At 40.5% G+C, this 24,769-nt stretch overlaps 1 protein-coding gene across 6 annotated transcripts in view; it reads right to left on the bottom strand.

Annotated features, from left to right (window-relative positions):
• dlgap4b (discs, large (Drosophila) homolog-associated protein 4b) overlaps positions 1 to 24,769 on the bottom strand; it is a 270,261-nt gene that overhangs the window by 54,504 nt on the left and 190,988 nt on the right. For 4 of the 6 annotated variants that reach the window (XR_009802238.1, XM_061875415.1, XM_061875413.1 and 1 more), the window contains 2 exons: positions 22,918 to 23,146; positions 22,574 to 22,726 (listed from right to left, as the gene is read on the bottom strand). Coding sequence is in view for 5 of the 6 variants with exons in the window: in XM_061875415.1 (XP_061731399.1) it covers positions 22,574 to 22,726; positions 22,918 to 23,146 (382 nt within the window). In the remaining variant the exon portion in view is untranslated. Of the gene's footprint in view, positions 1 to 13,635; positions 13,758 to 22,573; positions 22,727 to 22,917; positions 23,147 to 24,769 lie in introns of those variants that run through there. The other 2 variants (XM_061875412.1, XM_061875414.1) reach the window with 2 other exon arrangements.

Here is a 24,769-nt window from a genome sequence, read left to right as displayed (position 1 = left end):
TTGGACATTTTTTTCACGGGACACATTTCGGGCGTTGTTGTTGCAGTCGTGAGCCACGGATGAGGAAATGCTTGCTCCATTATTGATTGACGTAAAGTCTGAATGTCATTAAAACAGTTAGCTCCATCTTTTGACACTTCTTCCACTCCTGTCCTTGCACGCTACACCGCTACAACATAGATGACGGGGAGAAGACGCTGTCGAAGTGGAGGCATGTAAATAGGACCGCCCACAAAACGGCAGAGCGACTTGAAGATGATGTGTTAAACATCATCTATGCAACATTTTGAGCAAAGAACCAACATTACATGTTATGTGGACCACAAGGAAGTCATTTCAGAAAATAATCATAATAATACGACACCTTTAATGCGCCTTTTGTATGAAAATAGATCTGAATAGACCCGCTCATCGGCAGTACGCCTTATAATCCGGTGCGCCCTATGGTCCGGAAAATACGGTATTCGTTACACTCCTAATTCATACAATCATTGAACCATTTGGAGAAGAGGCATGTCTTTTAAAGGCCAGCAAGGTAAATGTTTACTTAAATCTGAAAAGCAAAAAATAAGGAACATCAGAATTCGCACTTCTTTTAGTAACGCTTTTAATGTGTGCCTCAAAGGAGAGAGTTGGGTCGAAGATAATACCCAGATTCTTTACCGTGTCGCCTTGTTTAATTGTTTGGTTGTCACATGTTAGAGTTATATTATTAAATAGAGTTCGGTGTCTAGCAGGACCGATAATCAGCATTTCTGTTTTTTTGGCATTGAGTTGCAAAAAGTTAGCGGACATCCATTGTTTAATTTCGTTAAGACACGCCTCCAGCTGACTACAATCCGGCGTGTTGGTCAGCTTTAGAGCCAGCAGGAAACCATCCCAAGCGGAGGCGGATCAGCAGCGCAGAGATGTCCCCAGCCGATACACAGGCAAGCAGTACATGGCCACCGGATCGGACCGGACCCCCTCCACAGGGTAGAGTGGGACATAGAAGAAAAAGAAAAGAAACAGCAGATCAACTGGTCTAAAAAGGGAGTCTATTTAAAGGCTAGAGCATACAAATGAGTTTTAAGGTGAGACTTAAATGCTTCTACTGAGGTGGCATCTCGAACTGTTACCGGGAGGGCATTCCAGAGTACTGGAGCCCGAACGGAAAACGCTCTATAGCCCGCAGACTTTTTTTGGGCTTTGGGAATCCCTCGCTGCTGTGTTGGATCCGCTTTGGACTGGACTCTCGCGACTGTGTTGGATCCATTGTGGATTGAACTTTCACAGTATCATGTTAGACCCGCTCGACATCCATTGCTTTCCTCCTCTCTAAGGTTCTCATAGTCATTATTGTCACCGACGTCCCACTGGGTCATTATTGTCACCGATGTCCCACTGGGTGTGAGTTTTCCTTGCCCTTATGTGGGCCTACCGAGGATGTCGTGGTGGTTTGTGCAGCCCTTTGAGACACTAGTGATTTAGGGTTATATAAGTAAACATTGATTGATTGATTGATTGATTTTAACAGTGGTATTCATCATAGATCATCACACACACTCTTACCACTGCCAGGCTTCAAATAGGATGTTCTGAGAGGGAAGTAAGCATACAGTGCCAACAACACAAGGCTGCAACAGTACAGGGAGGCTGGAAATGTACCTGTGAATGTTGTCCTAGAGAACAGAAAGATGGGCCAAAAGTACTGAACAGATGGACATGTACGTTCCAAGAGTCATAGAAAGTCAAATTAAACTCCATTTTACCATTGAAGGTTAATTCTGAAACGTCACCCTGTAAGCCAGATCCCTCTAACTTTTTGTGAGTACTGTATAAGTGTGAACATAGCTAACTGCACAGCCGACCGACTTTAGGGCGGAACATTTTTGATGAACTTCATCTTCAACTCCAGCCTCATAAATAACACATCGCCTCATCGGTGAGTCTTTGGTGTGAGCCGTGTCATAAGCCAGGGATGTCAAAGTGGTTTTCATTGAGGGCCACATCACAGTCATGGCTTCCATCAGAGGGCCGCTTGTAACAGTAAATAATGTATGAATTTGCCTCTGGATTTCATTATTAACTATATATATATATATATATATATATATATATATATATATATATATATATGTAGGTGTGGGAAAAAAATCACAAGACTACTTCATCTCTACAGATCTGTTTCATGAGGGGTTCCCTCAATCATCAGGAGATTTTAATGGAAGCATTCACATACAATGGTTTATATAGACCACAGAGTGGGTGGGTACAAGCAGGCGTAGGGTGTGGTGATTGGCTCATGTGTTACCTAGGAGGTGTTTCCGTCTATGGCGGCATGTTGAAATGATTTCACTGCGCTTGTTGAGAGATGATAGATCTGGATGATATATAATAAACAGTTTCTCTTTTAAGCATAGGTTGCATCTTTTATTACCACTGTTGTAAGGTGTGCTGGATGCAAGAATTAGCCATGTTATTGAATATTCAACATTATTGTCTTTGAGGTTCCAAATGTGTTTGCTGAGTTCTGTAGAATTCTGCAAAGTCTGGTTTCTAAAGGAGGCGTTGTGATTATTCCATCTTGTTTTGAACGCTCCTTCGGTTAATCCTACGTACGTGTCGGATGTGTTAATGTCCTTGCGTATTACCTTTGCTTGGTAAACGACTGATGTCTGTAAGCACCCTCCGTTGAGAGGGCAATCAGGTTTCTTGCGACAGTTACATTCATTATTGGTTTCAGAGTCGTTTAGTCTGGGGGTAGGCAGTCCTTTTGCAATTGCTTTGTTGTGGTTTGAAATGATTTGTTGCATGTTATTCATACAGCTGTAGCTCAATTTAATGTTGTTCTTGTTGAATATTTTTCTCAGGGTGTTGCCTTTGGGGAAGTGTTTGTCGATCAGAGACATATATATATATATATATATATATATATATATATATATAAGGGCTGGGCAACGATGAAGTGACTCAAAGCGCTTTACATAGTGAAACCCAATATCGAAGTTACAGTCTGCCTGCTATGTTAACCTAACATATTATGGTAAGAGTCATTCAAATAACTGTAACATATAGAAAATGCTATAAGTTTACCAAACAATCTGTCACTCCTAATCGATAAATCCCATGAAATCTTATACGTCTAGTCTCTTACCTGAATGAGCTAAATAATATTATTTGATATTTTACGATCATATGTTAATTTCACACATAAGTCGCACCCCCGGCCAAACTTTTCCCAAGATGGTGCTGCTGTAGTGGCTACTATTGGCAGGAGCTCTGTGCTCTTGTGTCATCCTTTTGTGTTTCCCTCTTGTTTTCATGTCTTATTATATTTTTTTGCATTTTGGTCCGGGACCCTTTGGGACTTTGTGACAAGGGGTGCCACTTTCGTGACCTCTGTGGGGCTTTTTTTGTGGACTTTTGGATCTGCCTCCCGGGAGCCTTTTGGCCATGGAGACCAGCTGCTGGGTCTCTGCCACACCGGAGTCGGTTTGGAGGGACAGGAGGAGATGCGGATGAGGGGACAGGGCTGCGGAGCTGGCACTGAGCGCTGGGACAGAGAGGCTTCGTGGTGTCTTGGCTGGTTGAGCAGGTGTCGGACACCTCAGTCTCCTTGGACGTATCCTCGCTCATCCATGCGGACTGGACACTGGCCGAGAGTGGAGTCGGCTGTCTTGGTTGCTTTGTTGGGTCTGCTCCTGTCTCTGGCCATCCTCCCTCCACCCCAGCGGACGATGGCGTGGAACACCGCAGAGGCCACCACAGTGGATATGTTTCTTTTACTTTTTATTCATAGCTGTATGTAGAAGTGTCTGGTTGTATCTGCTGCTTTAATGTCTTTAATGTCCTCTGTGTTCTTTGATGTTTCCCTCTTGTACCATGGCTATGAGTTGTTGTTTTTTTCCCTTGGCTTCAGTCTGCACCCCCTCTCCAGGGCCCAGGCTAAGACCGATTTTTTTATTAGGGTCCGCCCTGCAATGGCAAAGGACATCCATGTCCTTTGCCATGCAAGGACCCTATTGAATCTGCTGCGTTTTATTATTATTATTGTTTATTCCGCTCCTTCGCACCCTAATTTGACCCCCTTAACATGCTTCAAAACTCACCAAAGTTGACACACACGTCGGTACGGTGGGCCTTCCCAACTTATTAAGCAACCAAACCCCAAAAATCAAAATTGCGCTCTAGCGCCCCCTAAAACGAAAAAAAAAACAGACTGCTTGTAACTTCCGTTAGGAATGTCGTAGAGACATGAAACAAAAACCTCTATGTAGGTCTGACTTAGACCTAAATTCCATAATTGTATCTTCTGGGGCCAAAATCAACAAAAAATTTTCAAAAACCCATTCAAAGCCAAATTTTCACAAAAAAATGCTATTTTTGCCTCTTTGAGCTGTAATTTGACCCCCTTAAAATGCTTCAAAACTCACCAAACTTGGCACACACATCAGGACTGGCAGAAATTGCGATCTAATGAAAAAAAAAAAAAAAAAAAATCAAAATTGCGCTCTAGCGCAATTTTTGAATAAAACACAGAAAAAACTGCTTCCAGGAAGAAAACATAGACAAAACTGCTTGTAACTTCCGGTAGGAATGTCGGAAAGACATGAAACAAAAACTTCTATGTAGGTCTTACTTAGACCTACATTTTAATAATTGACAGCTAGCAGAAAAAATCAACAGGAAGTTGGCAATTACCCCTTCAAAATAAAAGTTTTCGTGAAAACCCGTAACCTTTTTCAAATCGAAACTCCTCCCAGTGCGTTTGTCGTTTCGGCTTCAAACTCGCACAGGAGAGAGATTGAACCCTTTTAAAAAAAAGTGGTCGGACAAAATTGTGATAAGTTTTAAGGGTTTGATTTTACGCGCCTTCAAAGATCCCCTGCGCAAATTTTCCTAAAAAAGATAATTTTTACCTCTTTGAGCTGTAATTTGACCCCCTTAAAATGCTTCAAAACTCACCAAACTTGGCACACACATCAGGACTGGCAACAATTGCGAGCTGATGAAAAAACCAAACCCCAAAACTCAAAATTGTGCTCTAGCGCCCCCTAGGAATACAACACAGACAAACTGCTCCTAGGAAGAAAACAAAGACAAAACTGCTTGTAACTTCCGGTATGAATGTCAGAGAGACATGAAACGAAAACCACTATGTAGGTCTGACTTAGACCTACATTTGAATAATTAACATACTTTGGCTAAAATTAACAGGAAGCTAGATATTTTCACTTCAATACAACAACTGCATTACTTTCACAATGCATTAAATAGTGGCAGCAAGGCTTCTCCTGCCGTGGGGCTCGGGGACAGCAACCCAAGGCGCGCTCGCACCTTCGCACCCTAATTTGACCCCCTTAACATGCTTCAAAACTCACCAAAATTGACACACACATTGGTATGGAGCGGCAGACCAACTTATTAAGCAACCAAACCCCAAAAATTAAAATTGCAAGCTAGCGCCCCCTAGGAAGAGACAAAACACAGACTGCTTGTAACTTCCGTTAGGAATGTCGTGGAGACATGAAACAAAAACCTCTGTGTAGGTCTGACTAAGACCTACATTTCCAATTAAAAGGTCTATACCCAAAATCACCAGAAATTTTGCAAAAACTCATTCAAAGCAACATTTTCGCAAAAAACGCTATTTTTGCCTCATTGAGCTTTAATTTGACCCCCTTAAAATGCTTCAAAACTCACCAAACTTGGCACACACATCAGGACTGGCAGAAATTGCGATCTAGTGAAAAAACCTAACCTTAAAACTCAAAATTGCGCTCTATTGCAATTTTTGAAAAAAACACACAAAAACTGCTCCTAGGAAGAGGAAACGGATAAAACTGCTTGTAACTTCTGGTAGGAACGTCGGACAGACATGAAACAAAAACCTCTATGTAGGTCTCACTTAGACCTACATTTTGATAGGTGGCATCTTTCAGTTACAATCAACAGGAAGTTGGCAATTACCCCTTCAAAATAAAGGTTTTGTAAAAAGCCGTCACCTTTTTCCAGACAAAACTGCTTGTAACTTCTGTTAGGAATGTCGTAGAGACATGAAACAAAGACCTCTATGTTGGTCTGACTAAGATCGGGACTCGGGACACGGCGGCGGCGGCGGCGGCGGCCAACGGCGGACCCGACCAACGCTGCTTGCAGCTTTAATTTTATTTTAATCTTCTATTTTTTTCTCCCCCCCTTGTTTACCTGTATCTCATCTTTTTTTGTAAGGGGCGCTGGAAGCCGGCAGACCCGTCAGCGATCCTGTTCTGTCTCCTTTTAATGTTTGTCTGATCTTGAATGGGATTGTGCTGAAAATTGTAATTTTCCTGAAGGAACTCTCCTGACGGAATAAATAAAGTACTATCTATCGATCTCCATCCATCCATCCATTTTCTACCGCTTATTCCCTTTGTATCTATCGATCTAAACTATGAAAAAAAACGCGACTTATAGTCCGAAAAATACGGTATACATGTTGATCCGGGATTACATTTGACATGTGTATATGTCAAAAATTCCATAAAAAAAGTGGTAAAACAAATGTATTTGGTAAAGGAAACTGACAATTGTGTCCATTGTCCCAAATAGTGCCGTCCTTATGTTAGCTGGTGTTTGACAAAATATGTGAACAATGAAAAGACAAAGGATTGATTGTGTGGCCCGATTTGACGGTTTAGCATTGCTTGCCAAGCTGTCTGCGCGCCTGTATCGTTTAATCTAATAACCACAAGACAAAGGCCACCTTGGCAGAATGTCTGACATACCCCATTGTCACCAACATGATGGCCATATTAGATAATAATATTAGCTACGTGACCATCGGCCGCTGACCTACTTGTCTCCATTGCAGCGGTGGCTTGTGCCTGCTCCGATCATTACTTTCCGTGTGGAAGCGGGTTATTTTTGGACTGATTATAATCCTGAAATATAAATTAAATCCGAGCATTGAAATTTGTTTTTTTTTGGCGAGCTAAAGCTGTCCATTCAGGGCGCAGCCATGAAAATCCACGGAAATTGTGTAGCATTTCATCCAGAAATCTCTTCTATGGTGGGACCCAACTCTCTCCTTTGAGTCACACATTAAAAGCGTTACTAAAACGGCCTTCTTTCATCTCCGTAATATCGCTGGAGGAGTTCAAGTACCTAGGAGTCTTGTTCACGAGTCTTCAGTAATGCGGACGTTGTACCGATCCGTTGTGGTGAAGAAGGAGCTGAGCCGGAAGGCAAAGCTCTCAATTTACCGGTCGATCTACGTTCCCATCCTCACCTATGGTAATGAGCTTTGGGTCATGACCGAAAGGATAAGATCACGGGTACAAGCGGCCCTAATGAGTTTGGGTCTCTCCCTTAGAGATAGGGTGAGAAGCTCTGCCATCCGGGAGGAACTCAAAGTAAAGCCGCTGCTCCTTCACATCGAGAGGAGCCAGATGAGGTGGTTCGGGCATCTGGTCAGGATGCCACCCGAACGCCTCCCTAGGGAGGTATTTAGGGCACGTCCAACCGGTAGGAGGCCACGGGGAAGACCCAGGACACGTTGGGAAGACTATGTCTCCCGGCTGGCCTGGGAACGCCTCGGGATCCCCCGGGAAGAGCTAGACGAAGTGGCTGGAGATAGGGAAGTCTGGGCTTCCCTGCTTAGGCTGCTGCCCCCGCGACCCGACCTCGGATAAGGGGAAGATGATGGATGGATGGAAGGAATATCGCTAAAATTCGCTCCATTCTGTCCACTAAAGACGCTGAGATCATTATCCATGCGTTTGTTACGTCTCGCCTCGACTACTGTAACGTATTATTTTCGGGTCTCCCCATGTCTAGCATTAAAAGATTACAGTTGGTACAAAATGCGGCTGCTAGACTTTTGACAAGAACAAGAAAGTTTGATCACATTACGCCTGTACTGTATATACCTTTATATACATATATACATACATATATACCTATACTGTATATACCTTTATATACATATATACATACATATATACCTGTACTGTATATACCTTTATATACATATATACATACATATATACCTGTACTGTATATACCTTTATATACATATATACATACATATATACCTGTACTGTATATACCTTTATATACATATATACATACATATATACCTGTACTGGCTCACCTGCACTGGCTTCCTGTGCACTTAAGATGTGACTTTAAGGTTTTACTACTTACGTGTAAAGTACTACACGGTCTAGCTCCATCCTATCTTGCCGATTGTATTGTACCATATGTCCCGGCAAGAAATCTGCCTTCAAAGGACTCAGGCTTATTAGTGATTCCTAGAGCCCAAAAAAAGTCTGCGGGCTATAGAGCGTTTTCATTTCGGGCTCCAGTACTCTGGAATGCCCTCCCGGTAACAGTTTGAGATGCTACCTCAGTAGAAGCATTTAAGTCTCACCTTAAAACTCATCTGTATACTCTAGCCTTTAAATAGACTCCCTTTTTAGACCAGTTGATCTGCCGCTTCTTTTCTTTTTTCTCCTATGTACCCCCCTCCCTTGTGGAGGGGGTCCGGTCCAATCTGGTGGCCATGTACTGCTCGCCTGTGTATCGGCTGGGGACATCTCTGCGCTGCTGATCCGCCTCCGCTTGGGATGGTTTCCTGCTGGCTCCGCTGTGAACGGGACTCTCGCTGCTGTGTCGGATTCGCTTTGGACTGGACTCTCGCGGCTGTGTTGGATCCATTATGGATTGAACTTTCACAGTATCATGTTAGACCCGCTCGACATCCATTGCTTTCCTCCTCTCCAAGGTTCTCATAGTCATCATTGTCACCGACGTCCCACTGGGTGTGAGTTTTCCTTGCCCTTATGTGGGCCTACCGAGGATGTCGTAGTGGTTTGTGCAGCCCTTTGAGACACTAGTGATTTAGGGCTATATAAGTAAACATTGATTGATTGATGATAATGTACCACTGCACTATTATCCGCTCTAAAATGCATTTTAGGATGTTCTAAGTCAGGGGTGTCCAAACTTTTTCCACTGGGGGCCGCACACTCAAAAATGATATTTTATATTTTAAAAACCAATACAATATGTGGATAAAAAAATATACATTTAGCGCTAAACTCAGGCTTTACAATGAATTGATTTACGTGGACCCCGACTTAAACAAGTTGAAAAACTTATTGGGGTGTTACCATTTAGTGGTCAATTGCACGGAATATGTGCTGAACTGTGCAATCTACTAATAGAAGTTTCAATCAATTAAAAGATCCTGGGGACACCAACGGGTTTTGGTCCCAAAAAATACTAAAAATGTGTCATTATTCAGTATTTTTATTTTTTATTATTCAAGTTTTAAATCTCTAGATCAGGGGTCTCAAACATGCGGCCCGCGAGACGTTATTGTGCGGCCTGTGCTTTGACATGACAATTTAATGTTGGTGCGGCCCGCGAGTTTAATGTGAACGGCGCTTGACAGCGTCATACTTGCCAACGTCTCCAATTTTCCCGGGAGACTCCTGAATTTCAGGGCACCAATTCTCTCGAAGCCCCTGTCAATTTTTACCGAATCAACAATATTAAGGGAGAGCCATAATGGCCCTGCCTTTAGCGCCCCCTACATCCTGAATGTGAGACGCACGTGTGTCACTGCGAGATATATTTGGTCAAAAGCTACACACGTCACACTAAGGTTGGCTGTAAAAAAAAGTTTTAACACTGTTGCAAATATGTGCCACACTGTGAACCCACACCAAACAAGAATGACAAACACATTTTGGGAGAACATCTGCATCGTAATACAACATAAACACACCAGAACAATTAACCAGAATCCCAAGCAGACCTAACTCTTCCGGGCTACAATATACACCCCCACCCTCCCTACTTGCGTCGGTTGAGGTGTTGTATATTGTAGCCCTGCAAGGTGTTCTGGGTATTTGTTCTCTTGTGTTTAAGTTGTGTTAGGGTGCGGATGTTCTCCCAAAATGTGTTTGTCATTCTTGTTTGGTGTGGGTTCAAAGTGTGGCGCATTATTCAGTATTTTTATTTTGTATTATTCAAGTTTTAAATCTCTAGATCAGGGGTCTCAAACATGCGGCCCGCTCTTTGATATGACAATTTAATGTTGGTGCGGCCCGCGAGTTTAATGTGAACGGCGCCTGACAGCGTCATACTTGCCAACGTCCCCAATTTTCCCGGGAGACTCCTGAATTTCAGGGCACCAATTCTCTCGAAGCCCCTGTCAATTTTTACCGAATCAACAATATTAAGGGAGAGCCATAATGGCCCTGCCTTTAGCGCCCCCTACATCCTGAATGTGAGACGCACGTGTGTCGTTGCAAGATATATTTGGTCAACAGCTACACACGTCACACTAAGGTTGGCTGTAAAAAAAAAACTTTTAACACTGTTACAAATATGTGCCACACTGTGAACCCACACCAAACAAGAATGACAAACACAAATCGTAATACAACATAAACACACCAGAACAATTAACCAGAATCCCAAGCAGACCTAACTCTTCCGGGCTACAATATACACCCCCACAGTCCCTACTTGCGTCGGTTGAGGTGTTGTATATTGTAGCCCTGCAAGGTGTTCTGGGTATTTGTTCTCTTGTGTTTAAGTTGTGTTAGGGTGCGGATGTTCTCCCAAAATGTGTTTGTCATTCTTGTTTGGTGTGGGTTCAAAGTGTGGCGCATTATTCAGTATTTTCATTTTTTATTATTCAAGTTTTAAATCGGTAGATCAGGGGTCTCAAACATGCGGCCCGCGGGCAAATTGCGGCATGCGAGACGTTATTGTGCGGCCTGTGCTTTGATATGACAATTTAATGTTGGTGCGGCCCGCGAGTTTAACGTGAACGGCGCTTGACAGCGTCATACTTGCCAACGTCCCCCAATTTTCCCGGGAGACTCCTGAATTTCAGGGCACCAATTCTCTCGAAGCCCCTGTCAATTTTTACCGAATCAACAATATTAAGGGAGAGTCATAATGGCCCTGCCTTTAGCGCCCCCTACATCCTGAATGTGAGACGCACGTGTGTCATTGCAAGATATATTTGGTCAACAGCTACACACGTCACACTAAGGTTGGCTGTAAAAAAAAGTTTTAACACTGTTACAAATATGTGCCACACTGTGAACCCACACCAAACAAGAATGACAAACACATTTTGGGAGAACATCTGCATCGTAATACAACATAAACACACCAGAACAATTAACCAGAATCCCAAGCAGACCTAACTCTTCCGGGCTACAATATACACCCCCACCCTCCCTACTTGCGTCGGTTGAGGTGTTGTATATCGTAGCCCTGCAAGGTGTTCTGGGTATTTGTTCTCTTGTGTTTAAGTTGTGTTAGGGTGCGGATGTTCTCCCAAAATGTGTTTTTCATTCTTGTTTGGTGTGGGTTCGAAGTGTGGCGCATATTTGTAGCAGTATTAAAAGTTTTTTTACGGGCACCCTTAGTGTGATCTGTATGGCTGTTGAACAAGTAAGTCTTGCAGCCACTCACGTTAATTTGCACAAGTCTCACACAACATGTGTGATGTAAAAGCGTGCGCGATGACATAGTAGTGGAGCAGTAGTCTTCCTTTGGGGATGCGCGGACCCCTTAAGGTACTTACTTGAAGGTATGCCAAGGGACAAGTGAGACTCATTAAAAACATTCGAGAAAGCAGAACAAAATATGAATGTAAGTTCATAAACTGTGAAAAGAAATGCAACAATGCAACATTCAGTGTTGACAGCTAGATTTTTTTGTGGACATGTTGCATAAATATTGATGTTAAAGATTTCTTTTTTTGTGAAAAAATGTTTAGAATGAAGTTGATGAATCCAGATGGATCTCTATTACAATCCCCAAAGAGGGCACTTTAAGTTGATGATTACTTCTATGTGGAGAAATCTTTATTAGGGCCCGCATGGCCCATTGCGGGAGTCCTTTGGCAAACCTCACGCGCACATCGGCTTCTATTTCCGGTACAGGTAAGGCTTTTTTATTAGCGACCTAAAGTTGCGAACTTTGTCGTCGATGTTCTGTACTAAATCCTTTCAGCAAAAATATGGCAATATCGCGAAATGATCACGTATGACAAATAGAACGGACCTGCTATCCCTGTTTAAATAGGAAAACCTCATTTCAGTAGGCCTTTAACAAGTATATTTATTATTTATTCATTTTTTACAGCCAGTTTGAACAGTAACACTGTGTTTAAATATTGAAAAACGACACATGGCACATAAATAATGAATGAAATATTTGCCAAACTATTAGAGCAGGGTGTCAAACTTGTTTTCATTGAAGGGCCACACCACAGACATGGCTGTCATCAGAGGGCCAGTTTAAACCAGGGGTGCCCATTACGTCGATCGCGAGCTACCAGTCGACCGCGGGGGGTGTGTCAGTCGATCTCCAGCCAGGCTTTTAAAAAAAATAGACCTAAAAATGAGTGATCATCAATCTTCACCAAGACGTCACTTAAATGACATTCACGGTACCGGAGGGTCTTGTGAGATGACGCTGGCTGCTGCAAGATCATTATTATGAAAATATGACCGAGAGGAAGGCCGGAAACACTTTTTATTTCAACAGACTCTCGCGCCGTACCTTCCGTCAAAACTCTAAAGGCCGACTGCACATTTCCTATCTTCACAATAAAAGCCCTGCTTCATGCTGCCTGCGCTAACTAAGTACAGAGTCTCGGAAAACTGGCGTGCACAAGCGATCCCTCAGAAAGCTGGCGTGCACATCGCTTGTGCACGCCAGCTTTCCGAGACTCTTATTTTGTTAGCGCAGGCAGCATGAAGCAGGGCTTTTATTGTGAAGATAGGAAATGTGCAGTCGGCCTTTAGAGTTTTGACGGAAGGGACGGCGCGAAAGTCTGTTGAAATAAAAAGAGTTTCTCGCCTTCCTCTCTGTCATTTTTTCATAATAATGAACTGGCAGCAGCCAGCGTCATCTCACAAGACCCTCGGGTGGCGTGAATGTCAATCAAGCAAGCTACGGAATTTGCCGCCAATGTTTTTTTTGTAAAGTGTATGGAAGCTGGATGAATTAGATGCCAAAAACCAACCACTTTCATGTGGTATTGTACAGAAAGGACAACTTTTTTTCTCCTCCATTTGAAAATGTGGGCGTTATCATCATTACTGTCTGATTCCAATCAATGCAAGTCATCAGAATCAGGTAATACACCAACTTATATTCTTGTCTTTGTGAAAGAAAGACATCTATATGTGTTACACATGCTTGTATTATCATTAAACACGTTTAAGTTGTTTACAAAAATGTCTCTTTCATAAATAAATAAATAAATATAAATGATATATATAAATGAGGTAAATCCCCTCGAGTTGGTCAATTGAAAAGTAGCTCGCCTGCAGAAAAAGTGTGGGCACCCCTGCTTTAAACAGTGAAACATTTTATTAGTGGATTTTTATTAAAAACTAAAATGTAAAATAAATATGGTAATTTGAAGTAATAGACCGCCAATTAACTGAAACATGAAATATTGCAGGCGCCAAACAATTACATTCTGTCAAATACAAAGCTTGTGTAGCATTAGCATTTAGCAGCATTAGCTCATTTAGAGCGCGAAATCTCCTTTTATGCTAGGTCATTATGACCAGGTGCCTTCACGTCTCTTAAAAGAGTAAAAGTGACAAAACGGCACATTCTTACCTCGCTGACAAGCGCAGTTGGGCAATTTGTGGAACAAAGTTGACATAAATCGATGTTATTGGCGCCTGGAGTGACGGAAGACGTCGACTTTACGTGCCTTTTGTTTGAGTCTGAGAGGGGGCGTGGCAGCCGCGTTCAAGCACGCCTCGGATTTTCCTGCTCCATGTGCGATGACGTGACCAATATGAGGGCATTTTAATGACAAAAATCGTAAAGTCAATTTTATTGTGTGTTTTAATTGTTCCCAAGCAGTTGAGGACTTTTTTTTTTTTTTACCAATTTATGATCTAATCTGAATAAATCCAACAGGCAACAATGGCGTGCTGTTCCATTTGATGAGGCGTGGTGGGGAGCGCCACTGTGTGGATAATCTAAAAACACCATCTGCACTTGAAGGTCACACGGGCACATTCAAATGATTACGCAAGAGTTGTCTCAGAAATTCATATAACTTAATAATTCTGTGCAGGACTGCCATACTGTATATCATATATCAAGTTAGCTCCAACTTTGTCCGTCATTGTTTACTTCAAAGAGGAATAATATCACAACATAGCTTAGTTTAATGCACCACTGCATAACATATTGCAAACTGCACAGTACATCTTTATTCCAGGTTAGTGCACAGAAAATTCACATTCGTATCGAAACGTACATGTGGATTCCTGACAGATGTGCAACTCCAAGTCATATCATAAGACACAGGTGTCAAACTCAAGGCTAGATCTGGACCTCCGCATCATTTTATCTGGCCTGCAAACAGCTGGAAATGATATGTGTCAATAAAGTCACTAAAGGTCATTGATTTTTTGATTTTTTTTGACAGTACTGCTTGAAATTGCATGCCTTTTAAACATTAGTAGTATCCAATATTGCAACAAATAATACAGTATTATACAAACATGTTTTTGCCGAGGTAAAAATACTTAACTTTACAGCAAACTACCCATCATTTAAATAAAAAAATGACACTACATTTTAAGTTGTTCTTTACAGCATATCCATCCATCCATTTTCTACCGCTTATTCCCTTTCGGGGTCGCGGGGGGCGCTGGCGCCTATCTCAGCTACAATCAGGCGGAAGGCAGGGTACACCCTGGACAAGTCGCCACCTCATCGCAGGGCCAACACAGATAGACAGACAACAATCACACACTAGGGCCAATTTAGTGTTGCCAATCAACCTATCCCCAGGTGCATGTCTTTGGAGGTGGGAGGGGCCTATCCCCAGGTGCATGTCTTTGGAGGTGGGAGGGGCCTATCCCCAGGTGCATGACTTTGGAGGTGGGAGGAAGCCGGAGAACTCGGAGGGAACCCACGCATTCACGGGGAGAACATGCAAACTCCACACAGAAAGATCCCGAGCCTGGATTTGAACCCAGGACTGCAGGACCTTCGTATTGGGAGGCAGACGCACTAACCCCTCTGCCACCGTGAAGCCCGTTCTTTACAGCATATTACTGTAAATTACAAAAAAACATGAACAATATCATGTTGTATAAACCAATGTCAATTTAACGCTAAAATTCTGGAAAATAAGATGCCATATTTTCTGTAAACCCCCGCCCCCCTCCCCCCAAAAAAAACAGTGGTACGGTTTTTCCATTTACCGTAAAATGTTGCAAAAATTAAAAAAAATTAAAAAAACACTATTTTACAGTAAAGTTTTGTAAATATAAAGTTTTTAATAAAAAATGATGATACATTTGACGTTGTTCTTTACAGCAGTGGTCCCCAACCACGTGTATTACTGTAAATGGTAAGACGCTACATTTGTTTTTACGCTAGAAAAACTGGCAGCTAAGTTGCCAGAATAAAAACAAAAAAAACTTGTACTGTTTTCTTCCATGAACAATATCATGTTGTAAAAACCAATGCCAATTTACACTAAAATTCTGGCAACTAAGCTGCCAGATTTTCTGTAACCCCCCCCCAAAAAAACAGTGGTACGGTTTTTCCATTTACCGTAAAATGTTGCAAAAATAAAAAAAATAAAAACAACACTATTTTACAGTAAAATTTTGTAAGTATAAAGTTTTTAATAAAAAATGATGATACATTTTACGTTGGTCTTTACAGCATATTACTGTAAATTAAAAAAAAAAATACTACTGTTTTTTGCGTAAATTGTGTTGACTGAGCTGCCAGTTTTGGACTGTTGAATCTATGGTTGTTGTTTTTAGCGGTGTATTACTGTAAATGGAAAGACGCTACATTTGTTTTTACGCTAGAAAAACTGGCAGCTAAGTTTCCAGAATTTAAAAGAAAAGAAGTTTTACTGTTTTTTTTTCCATGAACAATATCATGTTTTAAAAAACAATGTAAATTTAACGCTAAAATTCTGACAACAAAGCTGCCAGATTTTTATGTAAAAACACCCCTAAAAACATTGGTACTGTTGAAATGTTTTTAAAAAATCTATATTTTAAAGTATAATTTTTAAAATGTATATATTTTTTATTTTTTACTGTAAATTGGACAGTCTACTTAAAAAAATTTATGTAATTAATAATGAAATCCAGGGGCAGCCATAACTGTAATGTGGCCCCCAAAGTAAAACACTTTAACATCCCTGTTATAAAAGAACTAAAGTTAGTCTACTTAAGAAGCTGCCATTAATAGGAGCTTGGACTTTTTTTTTTTTTGTATAATAAAGATATAAACCAGGGGTGCCCATTACGTCGATGGCGAGCTACCAGTCGACCGCGGGGGGTGTGTCAGTCGATCTCCAGCCAGGCTTTTAAAAAAAATAGAGCTAAAAATGAGTGATCATCAATCTTCACCAAGACGTCACTTAAATGACATTCACGGTACCGGAGGGTCTTGTGAGATGACGCTGGCTGCTGCAAGATCATTATTATGAAAATATGACCGAGAGGAAGGCCAGAAACACTTTTTATTTCAACAGACTCTCGCGCCGTACCTTCCGTCAAAACTCTAAAGGCCGACTGCACATTTCCTATCTTCACAATAAAAGCCCTGCTTCATGCTGCCTGCGCTAACTAAATACAGAGTCTGGGAAAACTGGCGTGCACAAGCGATCCCTCAGAAAGCTGGCGTGCACAGCACTTGTGCACGCCAGCTTTCCGAGACTCTTATTTTGTGAGCGCAGGCAGCATGAAGCAGGGCTTTTATTGTGAAGATAGGAAATGTGCAGTCGGCCTTTAGAGTTTTGACGGAAGGGACGGCGCGAAAGTCCGTTGAAATAAAAAGTGTTTCTCGCCTTCCTCTCTGTCATTTTTTCATAATAATGAACTGGCAGCAGCCAGCGTCATCTCACAAGACCCTCGGGTGCCGTGAATGTCAATCAAGCAAGCTACGGAATTTGCCGCCAATGTTTTTCTTGTAAAGTGTATGGAAGCTGGATGAATTAGATGCCAAAAACCAACCACTTTCATGTGGTATTGTACAGAAAGGACAACTTTTTTTCTCCTCCATTTGAAAATGTGGGCGTTATCATCATTACTGTCTGATTCCAATCAATGCAAGTCATCAGAATCAGGTAATACACCAACTTATATTCTTGTCTTTGTGAAAGAAAGACATCTATATGTGTTACACATGCTTGTATTATCATTAAACACATTTAACTTGTTTACAAAAATGTCTCTTTCATAAATAAATAAATATAAATTATGTATATAAATGAGGTAGATCCCCTCGAGTTGGTCGATTGAAAAGTAGATCGCCTGCAGAAAAAGTGTGGGCAGCCCTGATATAAACTAATGTTTAACTGTTTTTTTATGTAATTCGATTTTTCAGTATGTAGCCACAGGTGGAAAAATGTGGACACCCCAACAAAAAAAATGAAAATAAATAAATAAAAAAAAAATTCAAATATTGAGCAATAAGTATTTTTCATGTCGTTGATAACCCACACGCAGCACGTGATGTTCTGTGTTGGTTCCCAAAATGCATGAAAATATGGAAAATGTAATTAATTTCAATCATCCATCCATCCATTGTCTACCGCTTGTCCCGTCCATCCATTGTCTACCGCTCTGGCCACACAAAATCTGGGCTGCCCTTGTAGTTCTCATTAATGCCCACAAGAGGGCACTCCCCCAGTCCACTACCTGTGTATCAAAATGAATGGTGATCGTGATTACATGTTAGGGTTAGGGTCGTCTTGATACCGATATTTTGGTACCGGTACAAAAATGTATTTCGATAAGTTTTTGAATAAAGGGGACCACCAAAAAAAATGTCATTATTGTCTTTATTTGAACAAAAAGTCTTAGTGTACATGTAACATATGTTTATAATTGTCATTTAGTCCTTAAATAAAATGTTGAACATACTCGACAACTTGTCTTTTAGTAGTAAGTAAACAAACAAAGACTCCTAATTAGTCTGCAGTGTCTACCTATTATTTTGTCTACATTTTGAGGGACAAACAGTAAAAATGGATTATTAATCCACTTGTTCATTTACTGTTAATATCTGATCATTTTCTGTTTTAACATGTTCTATTTACACGTCAGTTAGAATGTAATAATCACTTATTCTTCTCTTCTTTGATGCTTTACAATAGTTTTGGATGATACCACACATTTAGGTATCGATCCGATACCAAGTAGTTACAGGATCATACAATAAAATATAATGCCTAATTAACCAACAATAATATGGTTAAGAAATACTGATGTAAAGGGTAGGTGTCACGCTATTTTCTATTTTAACATGTTCCATCTACACGTCAGTTAAAATGTAATAATCACTTATTCTTCTCTTCTTTGATGCTTGACATTAGTTTTGGATGATACCACACCTATAGGTATCAATCCGATACCAAGTAGTTACAGGATCATACAATAAAATATAATGCCTAATTAACCAACAATAATATGGTTAAGAAATACTGATGTAAAGGGTAGGTGTCACGCTATTTTCTATTTTAACATGTTCCATCTACACGTCAGTTAAAATGTAATAATCACTTATTCTTCTCTTCTTTGATGCTTTACATTAGTTTTGGATGATACCACACATTTAGGTATCGATCCGATACCAAGTAGTTACAGGATCATACAATAAAATATAATGCCTAATTAACCAACAATAATATGGTTAAGAAATACTGATGTAAAGGGTAGGTGTCACGCTATTTTCTATTTTAACATGTTCCATCTACACGTCAGTTAAAATGTAATAATCACTTATTCTTCTCTTCTTTGATGCTTGACATTAGTTTTGGATGATACCACACCTATAGGTATCAATCCGATACCAAGTAGTTACAGGATCATTCAATAAAATATAATACCTAGCTGAGATAGGCGCCAGCGCCCCCCGCGACCCCGGTAGGGAATAAGCGGTAGAAAATGGATGGATGGATTAACCAACAATAATATGGTTAAGAAATACTGATGTAAAGGGTAGGTGTCACGCTGTTTTCTGTTTGAACATGTTCTATCTACACGTCAGTTAAAATGTAATAATCACTTATTCTTCTCTTCTTTGATGCTTTACATTAGTTTTGGATGATACCACACATTTAGGTATCGATCCGATACCAAGTAGTTACAGGATCATTCAATAAAATATAATACCTAATTAACCAACAATAATATGGTTAAGAAATACTGATGTAAAGGGTAGGTGTCACGCTGTTTTCTATTTTAACATGTTCTATCTACACTTCTGTTAAAATGTAATAATCACTTATTATCTTCTTTGATGCTTTCCATTAGTTTTGGATGATATCACACATTTAGGTATCGATCCGATACCAAGTAGTTACAGGATCATACAATAAAATATAATACCTAATCAACCAATAATAATATGGTTAAGAAATACTGATGTAAAGGGTAGGTGTCGCGCTGTTTTCTGTTTAAACATGTTCTATCTACACGTCTGTTAAAATGTAATAATCACTTATCTTCTTTGATGCTTTACATTAGTTTTGGACGATACCACACCTATAGGTATCAATCCGATACCAAGTAGTTACAGGATCATGCAATAAAATATAATACCTAATAAACCAACAATAATATGGTTAAGAAATACTGATGTAAAGGGTAGGTGTCACGCTGTTTTCTATTTTAACATGTTCTATCCACACGTCAGTTAAAATGTAATAATCACTTATTCTTCTCTTCTTTGATGCTTGACATTAGTTTTGGATGATACCACACATTTAGGTATCGATCCGATACCAAGTAGTTACAGGATCATACATTGGTCATATTCAAAGTCGTCATGTGTCCAGGAATGTGATTTCCTGAGTTTATGAATGTAATATGAATTACAAAAAAATAGAAACATTTTGTGACGATAAAAAATATCGATGTAAACATAGTAGTATCCACTCGATACATGCCTGTACTTGGTATCATTACAGTGGATGTCAGGTGTAGATCCACCCATGACATTTGTTTACATTGTGACGCCGGTGAGCTATTGTATCCTCCTACGGTGTGTAGTGAAGCATGTTTAGCTATGCCTCCTCCTCCAGTGATAATGATACTTGTAAGAAACTCACTTCATTCGTCATCATGGAGGCGTGGCTTAGTGATTTAGAAGTAATTAAAACACAAACTTCCTGAAGGCATTTCAGTGTTATAACTTCACCTTTATCTTTACTTTTTACACCAAAATTCTCCCTTTTCTGTCTACACACTGTGTCTGCTTGTAAGTACTCCGTGTGTGTGTGTGCGCTGCCGAACGTGCTCCTCTGCGAGTAAAAACCAGCTACGTCACGACGCTCCGTCATACCTGTAAAAAAAAATTCTGGGGAACCAGTACTTTTCAAACAGAGTATAGTACCGTTTTTGATTCATTAGTACCGCGATACTATACTAGTAGAGGTATACCGTACAACCTCGTTAAGACTGACTTATTATGGACTATTTTTCCCAGACACCAACCGACGGCAACAATGTACAAACCCTGTTTCCATATGAGTTGGGAAATTGTGTTCGATGTAAATATAAACAGAATACAATGATTTGCAAATCCTTTTCAAGCCATATTCAGTTGAATATGCTACAAAGACAACATATTTGATGTTCAAACTCATAAACTTAATTTTTTGGGGGGTAAATAATAATTAACTTTGAATTTCATGGCTGAAACACGTGCCAAAGTAGTTGGGAAAGGGCATGTTCACCAGTAGGGTTGGGTATCGAGCATCGATTGGAACCTGGACTAACTTTCCGATTCTCCCGGAATCGTTCAAAAGCTCAAATTTCGATTCCTAGTTTCGATACCCAGTCCGCCGATCGGAAAAAAATAATAAGTCCGCCGACCCACAAAAACAAGCCGCTGAAGTTAGCATTTTAGCATAGCCGAGCCTATGTAGCCGAGTGAGTCGGTCAAGCATGTATAGCGGGCGTCGACGGTCGGAAGTGTGGCTTTATTTTACTAAAAAAAATGAAAATCGGCGAAATGTAACATGTGCGACAGGACTTTTTCGTGCTTAGGAGGGTGCACGTCGAACATGATGAAGCACCTCCGAATTCATGGAGTACAAATAAATGCGTGTACCGTCCTGGACAGGAGACACTATCTGTCCAGAACGCTCACGCATCCTGCCTGAGAAGGCGTATATGCTCATTTTCCTAAAGAAGAACTGTCTCTGATTTTATACTGCACCTGCTGCTAATCAGGACTGGGTTTTGCAAGTTGTTTCTTATTGTTTATTTGCTTTTCTGCTTCAGGTTAGCCCATCAGTGGGAGCACGGTAACATGTTTAAGTACCTGCAGCATCACACACTTGTGTGTGTAAATGTGTTTTCATGAGGTTTCCTGCAGCATCACACACTTGTGTGTGTAAATGTGTTTTCATGAGGTTTTCAAAAATAAAGCTCTCTTGATGAAAGTGTACCCCTGTGAAAATGTATTCATAATTTATAATATTCATATTCAAGTTCATAGATTTGATATTTATATTCTAGTTAAAAACAGCCCTGTGAGGAATTTATAGTAAAGCTCATAAAATGTTAATAGAATTAAAATTGATGGAGAATGTCAGACTATTTCTTTCAGAAAGATTAGCTCGGAATCAAGAATTGTCAGGAATCGGAATCGTTCGAATTCAAACGATACCCAACCCTATTCACCACTGTGTTACATCACATTTTCTTTTAACAACACTCAATAAACGTTTGGGAGCTGAGGAGACCAATTTTTTGAAGCTTTTCAGGTGGGTTTCTTTCCCATTCTTGCTTGATGTCCAGCTTAAGTTGTTCAACAGTCCGAGGTCTCTCTTGTGGTATTTTAGGCTTGATAATGTGCCGCCCACGTTCGATGGGAGACAGGTCTGGACTACACGCAGGCCGGTCTACTACCGGCACTCTTTTACTATGAAGCCGCATTGCTATAACCTGTGGCTTGGCATTGTCTTGCTGAAATAAGCAGGGGCGTCCATGATAATGTTGCTTGGTTGTTCCAAAACCCGTATGTACCTTTCAGCATTAACGGTGCCTTCACAGATGTGTAAGTTACCCAAACCTTGGCCACTAATACACCCCCATAACATCACAGATGCTGGCGTTTGAACTTTCCGCCTATAACAATCCGGATGGTTCTTTTCCTCTTTGTTCTGGAGGACACAACGGCCACAGTTTCCAAAAATTATTTGAAATGTGGACTCATCAGACCACAGAACACTTTTCCACTTTGCATCAGTCCATCTTAGATGAGCTCGGGCCCAGCGAAGCCAGCGGCGTTCCTGGGTGTTGTTGATAAATGTGTTGTGCTTTGCATAGTAGAGTTTTAACTTGCACTTACAGATGTAGTGGCAAACTGTAGTTACTGACAGTGATTTTCTCAAGTGTTCCTGAGCCCATGTGGTGATATCCTTTACACACTGACGTTTGTATTTACATCTAACACAATTTCCCAACTCATGTGGAAACAGGGTTTGTAGTTTGAAGAGTGATCTAGGACACCACGGGCTGACTAGAAGGGTCTGCTGGGACATGGTTACCTGTCTGTGCAGGTGTGATGCGTGGTCTGTCTGTTCCCAAACGCTGGAGAAATATCGCGAGCTGTTTCTCCTTTGGGGCTTGGTCCAAGCCATTGGCTATCAGGTAAGAGCCAAACTGCTCTTTCCAAGTCTTCCACTGTGTCGAAAGGCCGTCTAGCGAGAGCAAAAGAGGCTGCAATTGAAGCTAAAAAACTGCTGGGTGCATCCTAAGGACCACCAAGTGCAATCTAGTGGAAGTCATCATGGTTATATGATATCATTTTTGTCCCCGATTTATGAGAGTTATCAGCATACCTTATCGCTTTACTCTTTTTTTTTTTTTGTCTCCCAGCGGACAGACTCACCAGTGCTGGTGGCGTAGGTGCGGACGGTGGCGTCGGAGGGCGGGAGCGAGCCGGAGTCTATGGAAGTCACGTCGTCGTCCTGAGAGCAGCCCGCCTGGATGGCCCTCAGGTAGCTGTGGCTGCGGGAGCGGAAGCAGGTGGGCGTGGGCAAGTCCGGGCGGTCCTGAGAATGGGAGCGGTACGTGGAGTCGGAGCTGCGGTCCTCGTAGTGATGACTCATGTCCAGGTCCTGCGCACAAGCAGATTGGAAGAGGCTGCCGTCAACTTTTGGCTTTTTTCAACTTCCAAGCACCAGATGTCAGAAACCTGCTGCCAGACTGACTCAGGGTTGGACTGATCAGATAGGACTTTATTGTCATGGCACAAGAACAACTCAAGTTTGTTTTCTGCACAAACACGTTCAAGATTAGACAAATAAACAGTGTACAGGGTTTGTAAATATATATATATATATATATATATATATATATAATTATATATACATATGTACAGATATATGTATGTATAAGTACATAAGTATATATGTATATATATATACATACACACATTATATACGTACATAAATATGTACATATATATATACATTTCTATGTACAGTATATATATACTAATATATGTACATACTGTATATACATATGTACACTTATATATATATATATGTACATATATGAATATATACATATGTACACACATACACATTATATATGTACAAATATGTACGTATAGAAATGTATATATATATGTACAGTACAAATATATATATATGTACATATTTGTACATATATACATATATAAATATATATATATATACATACATACATAAATACATATGTACATATATATGTATATATATATTTTTTTTCTATATATATATATATATATAAATATACATATGTATATACACACACACACATATATATATACACAGATATATATAGTACATATGTATATACATATAAATATATATGTACATATATATGTATAAATGTATGTATATATATATATATATATACATGTGTATATACATAAATACAAATATATATACACACATATATATACATAAATATATATATACATACATATATAAATAAATATATATATATATATACATATATATAAATATATATACACACATATATAGACATACATACATTTGTGTATATATATATATATATATATATATAGATCCATCCATCCATCCATTTTCTACCGCTTATTCCCTTCCGGGGTCGCGGGGGGCGCTGGCGCCTATCTCAGCTACAATCGGGCGGAAGGCGGGGTACACCCTGGACAAGTCGCCACCTCATCGCAGATATATATATATATATATATATATATATAGATATATATATATATATATATAAAAACATACGCACGCACGCACGCACGCACGCACGCACGCACGCACGCACGCACGCACGCACGCACGCACGCGCACGCACACACACACACACACACACACACACACACACACACACACACACACACACACACATTATAGTGTCTTCGAAGTGTCCATTTATTTCCGAGAACCAAATAGTCATGTTTCCAATGAATCTTGCGGGGAACTCTGCTTCACGATACAAACTTTTCCATTTGCGGAACATACTCAAGAACGAATTAAGTTCGTAAATCAAGGCTCCGGTGCATCAACAAACGGACCCGTTTGATTTTAAGTGAATCCATACCTGCTAAAACCCCGTCAGTACTTGTCAAACATGTCAAATTTGGTACCCTTCCCCAGGTGTGAGGGCGGTCTGAAGGAGTCGTGTTCATGACTCACTCAGGTTCGCCACTTTCACCGCATATTAATACAAGATGGTCGCTTGAAGCTTGATCAGAGCAGGAAAGT

The sequence above is a fragment of the Nerophis ophidion genome, linkage group LG16 (genome assembly GCF_033978795.1).
Source record: "Nerophis ophidion isolate RoL-2023_Sa linkage group LG16, RoL_Noph_v1.0, whole genome shotgun sequence".
Classification (NCBI taxonomy): Eukaryota; Metazoa; Chordata; class Actinopteri; order Syngnathiformes; family Syngnathidae; genus Nerophis; species Nerophis ophidion.
This window is presented reverse-complemented; position numbering and strand designations above follow the sequence as displayed.